The 10,758-nt window shown below is 44.6% G+C and overlaps 1 protein-coding gene across 1 annotated transcript; it reads right to left on the reverse strand.

Moving 5' to 3' along the window:
• Positions 1–9,709: 9,709 nt before the first annotated feature.
• On the reverse strand, positions 9,710–10,265 carry LOC122454740 (60S ribosomal protein L12-like). The gene has a single exon (XM_043489269.1). The coding sequence runs from the start codon at positions 10,193–10,195 to the stop codon at positions 9,710–9,712; it is 486 nt and encodes a 161-aa protein (XP_043345204.1). The 5' UTR covers positions 10,196–10,265.
• Positions 10,266–10,758: the final 493 nt, after the last annotated feature.

Genomic DNA, 10,758 nt, shown 5'->3' on the forward strand with positions numbered 1-10,758 from the left:
ATCTTAGATCTTCCATCAAGAAACAGCCATTGTTATTAGGGAAATACCAAAACATTTGATTTTTTAATAGAGAGACAACTTTGATTTTGTCATCATTTCTACTTTTTGTTGTTGTTCTGTCTTGATTTATGTTTTTATTATTTCTTTCCTTCTTTATTTCTTTGGACTTACTCTGTGCTATTTTTATAGATCCTTGACTTAACTGATTTTTTTCAGCGTTTCTTATTTTCAGGTAAACATAGTCAAAGGTATACAGTTGTCTCTAATATTGTTTTAAATGTGTCCCACAAATTTTAACATGCAGAGTTTCCATTACTGCTAAATTCTAAGTATTTTGTAATTTAACCTTATGAATTTCTCTTTTATAGAAATGTTATTTTAAAACATTTAAAAAAGTTTCTGAATACGGCATTTTTAAAGCCATACTTTTGTTATTGGTGACTTTTGAAAATTATATTTATTTATTTTGTAGGTAATAAATACACAGAGTATTAAATTCACAGAAGAGAATAAAGCCCCTCCCTCTACATGCACACCTTCCAGACATTCTATTTCCTTTCCAGAGTCTACTAGAATTTCCAATTTTTTGTGTGTCCTTCTGAAGACATTCTAAGTATGGCCAGTGTAGTGGATGACGCAGGCCACCCTCGTTCTTGGCTTTTGTCCTTCCCCTTTCTCTGTTGTCAGGGCCTCACAGTTGGTTAAATACGTAATTTCCCTGCCTCCCTTGCAGCCAGGAGCAGCCATGAACTCAGTTCTGACCCACAAGCTACAAGCCATGCCTGCTGAGAGGAATGCTGAGACAAACACGGGCTTTCCTTTTCTTTTTTTTTTTTAAATACAGAGGTGTTAGTTGCAGCGTGAGGGATCGTTTAGTTGAGGCAGGTGAGATCTTAATTGCCTCACGCAAACTCTGTCGCAGCATGCGGGATCTAGTTCCCTGATCGGGGACTGAACCCCGGGCCCCCTGGATCGGGAGCTCAGAGTCTCAGCCACTGGCCCATCAGCAAAGTCCCAGCATTCGCTCTTCTGAGAGAACGTGGGAACCGTGGGGCCCTCGTCGCCTCTTCCCCGCCTGCTTTCTTCCTGACTTGGGCACCGCCGTGTGGACTGGAGACGAGGCGGCCGTCTTTGACTACGGGCCACCAAGGCTGAGGGGGAACCAACCCGCTCCAGAGAGCGGAGGAGAGAGGAGAGAGAGGAGGGCCGTGCTGGGCAGCGAGCCAGGATGGGGACCACTTCCTCGGGGCCTTGAGAGAAAAAAAAATCCCTACCTGTTGACATCATACTGTTAGGTTTTATCTTACTTAGAGCCAAACCCTCCCTAGTGTACAAAACCACAGACACACGTTTCACAGTGACCCAGGACCACACCCTCAGCACCTTGATTTTTTCATGTGACCGTCAATCTTGGAGGTCATCCTTCCTCTGGGCCTGGAGAGTTGGCAGTGGGACATCACCCTGCTGCATGCACACTGGATGAAATAGCCCCAGTGGCCTTCTGAGATGTCCCCAGTCTTTTTCTACCGCAGGCAGTATTATAACGGATAACCCTGCATGTGCTTCATCTCACATGTGTAAGATGAAGCATCTCACATATGTGAAATCAAGTCTATAGGACAAACTCCTAGAAGCAGAGATTGTTGTCTTGATGACCTTGAGTCTACTGATCCTAGGACAAGGCCTGCCTCGCATCCATTCAAGTCTCTGTCTGTGTCCCTCAGTGGAACTTTTGTTTTCTTCCTTTGGATCTTATGTGTTTCTCATTAGGTTTATTCCTGGGTATTTTAGCTTCTGGTGCGATGGTCAAAGGAATCTTTTATTATCTGTCTTGCTAACGAGCTGTTTTTTATATGCTGTGTGCTTAGTCGTTCAGTTTTGTCTGACTCTTTGCGACCCCATGGACTGTAGCCCGCCAGGATCCTCTGTCTATGGGGATTCTCCAGGCAAGAATACTGGAGTGGGTTGCCATGCTCTCCTCCAGGGGATCTTCCCCACCCAGGGATCGAACCCAGGTCTCCCACATTGGAGGCAGATTATTTACTGTCTGAGGCACCAGGGAAGCCCTTTTTCGTATAGATGAAGGCTAATGATGGCTGCATGTTCTTTCTGTCTCAGACAGTCCTGAAATACTGTTTGTAATAGAGTTTAAATTGATCCACTTGGATTTTTCCAGAGATTTAATCATATCAGCTGCAGAAAACTGACATTACATTTCCTTTGCTATTGTTATGTCTCATTTCTCTTCTCCAGTTGCAAAAATTTTAAGTAACAGTGATATCAGAAGACAACCTTCCTGAGTTTTTACTGTAATAGGTATGATTCTAGTATCTCCTCCATTTGACATGGGGATAACTTGGGGGCTTGTATAAATTTATGGCATTTATACAAGAAAATTTGATCAAGAATGCATGTTGAGGGACTTCCCTCGTGGTCCAGTGGTTAAGACTCCAAGCTTCCAATGCAGAAGGCTCAGGTCCAGCCCCGGTCAGGAAACTAAGATCCCACATGTTGTGTGGTGCAGCCAAAGGAAAAACAAAAAAGAGTGCGTGTCAGTTCCAGGCAGGACATTATAACCAGTTATACTTACCTCCTGCCATAAACAACTATAACATCAGGCATATGTATGAGGCAACTATGAGCAACAGGTGATGTAGGACTGAGACTCTTGAGAGGAGGAAACAGCCATGAAATGAGCCCCACGTTTGCCCTGGTTTTACCTCAGGTTTCCCTTCCAAGGTCCTGAGAGCTGAAGCCAAAGCGGGTCTTACTGGCCGAGGAGGCAGGGATGAGGGTTAGGGGTTCCTGGAGGGCTGGGGGGGCTGCAGCTGGCAGGGTGAGTACCAAGCAGGACGGAGCTGTGTGTCATGAGGGCACAGAAGTACGGGTCTGACATCCATCCCCACGTGGGGGAGTTTCCCACACCAGCTGCGGGGAGGCCTTACAATTCAACTCAATTCCAACATGACTGACCTGGACACAGCATCAGAGCCCACAGGTTACGGTCTCGGTCCCACAAGACTGCCCCCACTTCAGACCCCAATTCAAGTCCAGGTTGTTACCTGTGCTTCTGTCCGACTTTGCATAGACCGGAGGTTCCAAGGACCCCCCACCTTGAGTTCGATTAATATGCAAGGACAGCTCACAGAACTCAGAAAACCAGTTTACTCACTAGATCACCAGTTTACTACAAAGGATATTTAAAGATGCAATCAAAAGGCAGATGAAGAAATACTAGGGCGAGGTCCCATACACAGTAGCTTTTGTCCCAGTGGAGTTTGGGGCCTCACCCAGCAGCAAATGTATGCATCTGGTTCACCAGTCTGGAAGTTTCCCAAACCCTGTCCATTGGGATCTTATGGAGGCTTCATTACATAGGTGTGACTGATGAAATCACTGGCCATTGATCACTGATTCAGCCTCTCTCCCCTCCTCAGACGTCAGGTGGTGGGACCCACGGTTCCGACCCTCTAATCACATGGCTGGCTCTTCTGGTGACCAGGTGCCATCCTGAAGTGGTTTCGAAAGTCATCCGTTAATAGAACGAAAGACACACTTACTGCTGTCATCACAGGAAATTCCAAAAGTTTCAGGAGCTCCGTGTCGGCAACAGGGACAAACAGTAAATATACATTTCTTACGACAAGTCATAAAATCACAGTAAACCTGCATGGGGGCTCCCGTCAGATCCTGGCTGGGGCCAGGCTGTACGTGTGCAGGGAGGGCTTCCATGAAGCCCAGCAGGAGTGGCTGCTGCGGGGCGGGAGATGGGGACCAGTCAGGGTGCAGTGTCAGCTGGCACTGCAGTTCCCACCCAGCTCGAGCGGAGAAGCCTCAGTGGGCACCTTGGGTGATCAAGCAAAACCCCAGAAAGCCCATGGTTTAGCAATACAAACCACACTCCAGAATAAAGGCCAAAACCTAGGACTAAGAACAAGCCTGAAACAGACCCAGCCTTCCAAAGCATCCAACCAAACCAGACACTACCACACAATCTGCTAGGATTTTAACAGCCATCCAGAACAAAGCAATATCTTTAAAAGAAGATGTAGAAGATATCATTTATACTGTTCTTGATACAACAATCACAATGTCTAGCATATAACAAACAATTACTAGATATGAGAAGAAGCTTGAAAACATGACCCATATTTAAAGGGGTAGAAGTCCCTAGAACCAAATCCTCAAGTGACCAAATTTTGCAGAGCAGAACATTGACAAAACAGTCATTATAAATATGCCCAAAGATTTAAAGGTGCAAATGAATGCATAAGGAAACAAAAGGAAAATCTAAACTGAGAAATGAAAACTATAAAAACAGGACTGACAAAAAGAAAAACACACACACATAAGACAATATCTGAAATGAAAAAAAAAAAATCTATGGATATGCTGACCAACACAATGGGTATTGTTTGAGCAAACTCCAGGAGATGGTGAAGGACAGGGAAGTCCATGAGGTCAGAAAGCGTCAGACATGACTGAGCAACTGAACAACAAGAATGGATAGTGCAGAAGGAAGGCTCAATGAGCACAAAGAAAAGCAAAACTGAAAAGCAGAAGAAAATTACATATGTATAGACAGATAAACAGATCATCAGAGACTAAGGAAATGATCATGGGGACAATATCAGGAGGTCAAATACAAGCGTAATTAGGGTTCTAGGTGAGGAGGAAAGACAAATGGGGCAGAAAAAAGTTTTTGAAGGAATAATGGCTGAAAATTCTCCAAATTTGGTAAAAAACACAAGTGTACAGATGCAAAAAGTTTAGTGTACCCTAACTCAAGAGGCCCACATCTAGACCCTTCACAGTCAAACACCTGAAAACCAAAGATACAGAAACAGCAATTTAAACCCCAGTGAGACACCCCTTATATGCCCATTTAACTAAAGTGGAAAGAGTATCAACACCAACTGCTGGTGAAATTACAGAGCGAATAGAACTCATACATGGCTGCCAAGAATGTAAAATGGTACAATTTTGTGAAACAATTTTGCAGCTATATACCTACCCCAGGACCCAGCAATTCCACTCTTATACCTTTCCAAGAGAAAAGAAGACCTCTGACCTCAAGCAACTTGTACAAGAATCATTACCGTAACTTTGTTCATTGCAGCCAAAATCTGGAAAGAATCTATTTGCTGATCAACAGGAGATTTGATAAACAAATCGTGACAGAGTCATACCAGGAAATGCTCCTCGGCACAAAGGAGAACGAAAAACTAATCTATGCTGCAACATGGATGAATCTCCGATATATTAGATCGAATGGTAAAAAATACCAGACAAAAATGTGTATACTTTATCATTCTATTTACATGAAGTGCAAGGACAGAAATAAGAACAGCAGTTGCCTGGGAGGTGGGAGTAGTCTTCAAGGGGCAGAGTAACTCTATGGGTGATTGAAAGGCCTGATATTCCTTTTTCAGAATTCTTTCTTTATTCGGCTGTGCCTGGCCTTAGCTGCAGCACCTGTGATCGTCCATGTTTGTTGAGACACGCAGGATCTTTAGTGGCAGCGTGTGAACTCTTAGCTGCCGCACGCGGGATCTAGTTCCAGGGATTGAACCTGGGCTCCCTGCATGGGAAGCATGGAGTCTGAGCCACTGGCCCACCAGGGAAATCCCCCAGAGCCTGATACTCTGATTGTAGGGACTGGTTACAGGATACATGCATTTGTCAAAACTCACTGAACCGTTTGCTTCAGGTCTGTGCACTGACTCATCCTTCGTCCTGGAAGGAACCAAGGATTCTTGCGGAAATGGCTGATTGCTGCGTCAGCCCAGGACAGGGTGAGATGGGCCTGGGACCCATCTTTGCCAGGACGGGGAAGCGCTGAAAGCAGGGAGGGGCGGGGTCCGAGGATGAGACCAGGGGCGCGCGTGCGGATTTCCGCGGCGCTGCGGTTGCGGAGAAGAGCGCCCTTCCTGCGGCGAAGCGTGCGGGGGCGGCGGGGCGCCAGAGGCTGGCAGTTCACTCCCGCCGGCGCAGGAAGGGTGGCGGGAACCTTTCCGCGGGCTTAACACGGGGTTTTGCTGGGTTGTTTCTGCCGTGGGCCCTGCCGCGCGGCGGGCGGGATCCTGGTTTCCCGACAGGGATCGAAGCTGCGCCCCTTGCAGTGGGTGTGCTGAGTCTTAACCACTGACCTCTAGGAAGTCCCTCGGGTTTAAGATTCTTTAAAATATTTTAAAGACCTGTCCACCTGACTGAATGGAAGTTTTACCTCAACAAAAGAAAATCTACGATAAATCCTATCAAATGCCTCTACGAAATGAACACAATTTCTCTCTTCTGCTTTATTGATATGATGAATTGCATTAGACATTTTCTGTTAATTATCTGCAAGCAAACCTCACTGGGTTTTAGAGTATGAGCCTTTTAATGTGCTTTTTGATTCTGTATACTAACATTAATATTTTAACATTGATATTAATGAGCTCAGTCTGTAATTTTACACTCTTGTGCTGTATTCTTAGAGTTTTGATATCCATATTATTGAAGGAATATTTTTAAATGGGAAAATTTCGTTAGTTTCCTATATCCTGGAATACATTATAGTATTGGCTTTTTTAAAAAATATCATTCTTTTTAAAATTTTTATTTATTTATTTATGGCGGTGCTGGGTCTTCACTGCTGCGTGGCTTTCCTCTAGCTGTGAAAGGAGAGGCTGCTCTCTCCTTTTGGAGCACCGGCCCCAGAGCACAGGCTCACTAGTTGCGGCTCCGCGGAATGTGGGATCTTCCTGGACCAGGGATCGAACCCGTGTCTCCTGCATTGGCAGGTGGATTCTTCTTCACTTAAGAGATTGTCTTGGCCTCATGACTTTTCCAGGGATAGCTCTGCATCACCTGCTGTGCTTAGATTTTCAAATCTATTCAGGGATCTGTTTCATTAAAATTATAAACATTAGTTATATGAATTATAATATTTTCTTAGAAAAACCATCTGTTTCAATAAGGTTTTATTTATTTGCCTAGTGTGCATCAAAGTAGCCTCTTGTATTTAAAAACAATTTTTTATATCTGTGATGATTTCTTTCACTTCTCTTCTGTATATTTTAAATTTCTTCTTGATTTGGTTTTCTAACTCTCTATTTTTTGGGATTTTTGTCCCTCCAAAATTAGCTCTTGGAATTATTCTTTCATCCTAAGCATCTTTTGGTTTCCAGATCTGTTTATTTTTGCCTGTATCTTCACCCTGACCCTTTAGAAAAGCTGGTCCGTCAGCCTCACTGCAGTCAAGGCACACGTTTCAGCAGCAGCATCCTCCTCCCTCCTCCCCACAAAGAGGACAGCCCCTGAGTGGTCCACGGTCACAGGACCCCAGCACGTTCCTCCTCTGTATCCCTCAGGGCTGTGGTGATGGGGGAGGGTCTTCTTGGGACCACGGTCAGGAGATGAGACGTTCCTGGTTCTTATTTCGGAAACCTCCCTCCCCATCATACCACAGCCTTCCCAGCATTTCAACCTCCACCACTGGGCGACCACTGAGCCCCAGTTTCGGTCAACCAACCAAGAGAAAAGTGAGGGACACTTCCAGCTTCTTGAGCTGAAAAATCATTATTGTTGTTTAATCGCTAAGTGTGTCCAACTCTTTGCAAGCCCATGGACTGTAGTGTGCCAGGCTTCCCTGTCCTTCGTGGAGCTTGCTCAAACTCATATCCACTGAGTCGGTGATGCCATCCAACCATCTCATCCTCTGGCGTCCTCCTGCCTTCAGTCTTTCCCAGCATCAGCGTCTTTTCCAATGAGTCAGTTCTTCGCATCAGGTGGCCAAAGTATTGGAGCTTCAGCTTCAGCATCAGTCCTTCCAATGAAAATTCAGGGTTGATTTCCTTTAGGATTGACTGGTTGCCCTCTTTGCTGTCCAAGGGGCTCTCAAAAGTCTTCTCCAACACCACAGTTCAAAATAAATTCTTCAGTGCTAGCCTTCTTTATGGCCCAACTCTCACATCCGTACGTGACTGCTGGAGAACCCATAGCTTTGACTATAAGGACCTTTGTCGGCAAAGTGATGTCTCTGCTTTTTAATACGCTGTCTAGGTTTGTCATAGCTTTCCTTCCAAGGAGCAAACGTCTGTTAATTTCATGGCGGCAGTCACCGTCCACAGTGATTTTGGAGGCCAAGAAGATAAAATGTGCCATTTTTTCCAGTTTTTCCCCATCTATTTGCCATGAAGTGATGGGACCGGATGCCAGGATCTTAGTTTTTTCAGTGCTGAGTTTTCAACCAGCTTTCTCACTCTCCTCTTTCGCCCTCATCAAGAGGCTCTTTAATTTCTCTTCCCTTTCTGCCATAAGTGTGGTGTCACCTGCTTATCTAAGGTTATTGCTATTTTCCCCAGCAATCTGGATTCCAGCTTGAGATTGATCCAGCCCAGCATTTTGCATGATGTACTCTGCGTAGACACGAAATAAGTAGGGTGAGAATATACAACATGTCACACTCTGTCCCCAGTTTGGAACCAGTCCGTCGTTCCTCGTCCGGTTCTAACTGTTGCTTCTTGACCTGCATACAGGTTTCTCAGGTGGCCTGGTATTCCCGTCTCTTTGAGAATTTTCCATGGAGAAGGAAATGGCAACCCACTCCAGTATTCTTGCCTGGAAAATCCCATGGACGATGGAACCTGTGCCTTGCTACATGGGAATCCTTCCTTACGTCACAGACAGATCTCCCCCTGGAAGAAGCCTCTGAAGATAAATTGTAATCTCATTGAAGACCTCTATGTGATCTTTGGAAGATAATGTCTGTTAACCAAAGTTATTCTTTCTCAATGGGCTGGATCCTTTCTAAAGTGGATGAAAAGTATTTCACACTATCTGGAAAACCAACAACTTGAAGCTCAGGTGTTTCAGATCATTGATATAAATTTGGAGATACACACACACACACACACACACACACACACATACATATAAATATTTAGCTTGGTTTTAACTATGTTCTTAAATTGTATGCCAATAATTATACATAAAATGCTTTTTTCTTAAATATTTATGTGTGGAACATGTCATTTTAAATACATTGTAAAGACTCAGTTTTAATAAAAAGTTTAATATGGAAAAAAAAAAAAAAGAATTTTCCAGTTTGTTGTGATCCACACAGTCAAAGGCTCTAGCGTAGTCAATGAAGCAGAAGTAGATATTTTTCTGGAACTCTCTTGCTTTTTTGATGATCCAACAGATGTTGGTAATTTGATCTCTGGTCCCTCTGCCCTTTTTCCCCCTCTGCTCCCTACCTCTTCTGTCTTTTCTAAATCCAGCTTGAACATCTGAAAGCTCTCTGTTCATGTACTGCTGAGGGCTAGCTTGAAGGACTTTGAGCATGACCCTACTAGCTTGTGAAATGAGCACGACTGTATAGTAGTTTAAACTTTCTTCGGCATCGCCCGTCTTTGGGACTGGAATGAAAACTGACCTTTTCCAGTCCTGTGGCCATTGCTGAGTATCATCTTTTAGGATTTGAAATACCTCAGCTGGAATTTGGTCACTTCCGCTAACATTGTTTGTAGTAATGCTTCCTAGGGCCCACTTGACTTCACACTTCAGGATGTCTGGCTCTAGGTGAGTGATCACACCATTGTGGTTATTCAAGTCATTAAGATCTTTATTGTACAGTTCTTCTGTGTATTCCTCTTTTTTTTTTTTTTTGGCTGTCAAATAATCCTTTATTTTTCTTTTCCCTTTGCAGTTCTTAACTAACTGGTCACTCCACCGCACCACTGTTGATGTCATCTACGATGTCATGAGGGTGGCGGCCATCAACACCACAGCCCCCAGATGGGGTGCTTTCTAGGATCTTTTTAATGGTTCCAGAGCATTCTCTAGCTAGAGATCGATGCCGCACCTGCTGGGCAATATCGACAATCTCATCAAAAGTGATGTTTCCACTGTGTTTAATGTTTTTCTGCTTCTTTCTATTTCTTGGTGGTTCCTTGAGGGCTTTGATGATCAGGGCAGAAGCAGAAGGTACCATCTCAATCCGGGCCTGTCTGTTCTGGATGATCAGTCTCACTGTAATCCTTAGACCTTTCCAATCACCAGTTGCCCTGGCGATGTTATCACATACCTCTTTTGGAGACAGACCCAGAGGGCCAGTCTTGGGGACCAGGGCAGACGTGGCACCAAATTCCCCACCGGTGCACCTCAGGTATATGACTTTGATCTCATTGGGGTCGAACTTAGGTGGCATGGTGGAGGCGGCTGGTGTCGGAAGAACCTGGATTTGGGATAACAAATTTGCACTTTTGCCTCCTCCAAGCCGAAAGCTCTTCTGTGTATTCTTTCCATCTCTTCTTAATCTCTTCTGCTTCTGTTAGGTCCATACATTTTCTGTCCTTTATCGTGCCCATCCTTGCATGAAACGTCCCTTGATATCTCCAATTTTCTTGAAGAGGTCTCTAGTCCTTCCCACTCTATTGTTTTCCTCCACTTCTTTGTGCTGATCACTGAAGGCTTTCTCTCTCCCTGCTGTTCTCTGGAGTTCTGCATTCAGTTGGGAATATCCGTTTCTCCCTGACTTTTCAATGCTCTTCTTCCCTTGGCTATTTGTAAAGGCTCCTCAGACAACCACTTTGCCTTCTTGCATTTCTTTTCCCTTGGGATGGTTTTCGTCACTGACTCCTGTACAGTGTTACAAACCTCTGTCCATGGTTCTTCAGGCCCTCTGTCCACCAGATCCAATCCCTTGACTCTGTTCATCACTTCCACTATATAGTCATAAGGGATTTGATTTAGGTCATACCTGAATGGACT

Source organism: Cervus canadensis, chromosome 17 (assembly GCF_019320065.1).
Source record: "Cervus canadensis isolate Bull #8, Minnesota chromosome 17, ASM1932006v1, whole genome shotgun sequence".
Classification (NCBI taxonomy): domain Eukaryota; kingdom Metazoa; phylum Chordata; class Mammalia; order Artiodactyla; family Cervidae; genus Cervus; species Cervus canadensis.

What these genes read in the sequence shown, in the direction of transcription:
- LOC122454740 (XM_043489269.1), bottom strand. Translation starts at nt 10,195, where the DNA reads ATGCCACCTAAGTTCGACCCCAATGAGATCAAAGTCATATACCTGAGG.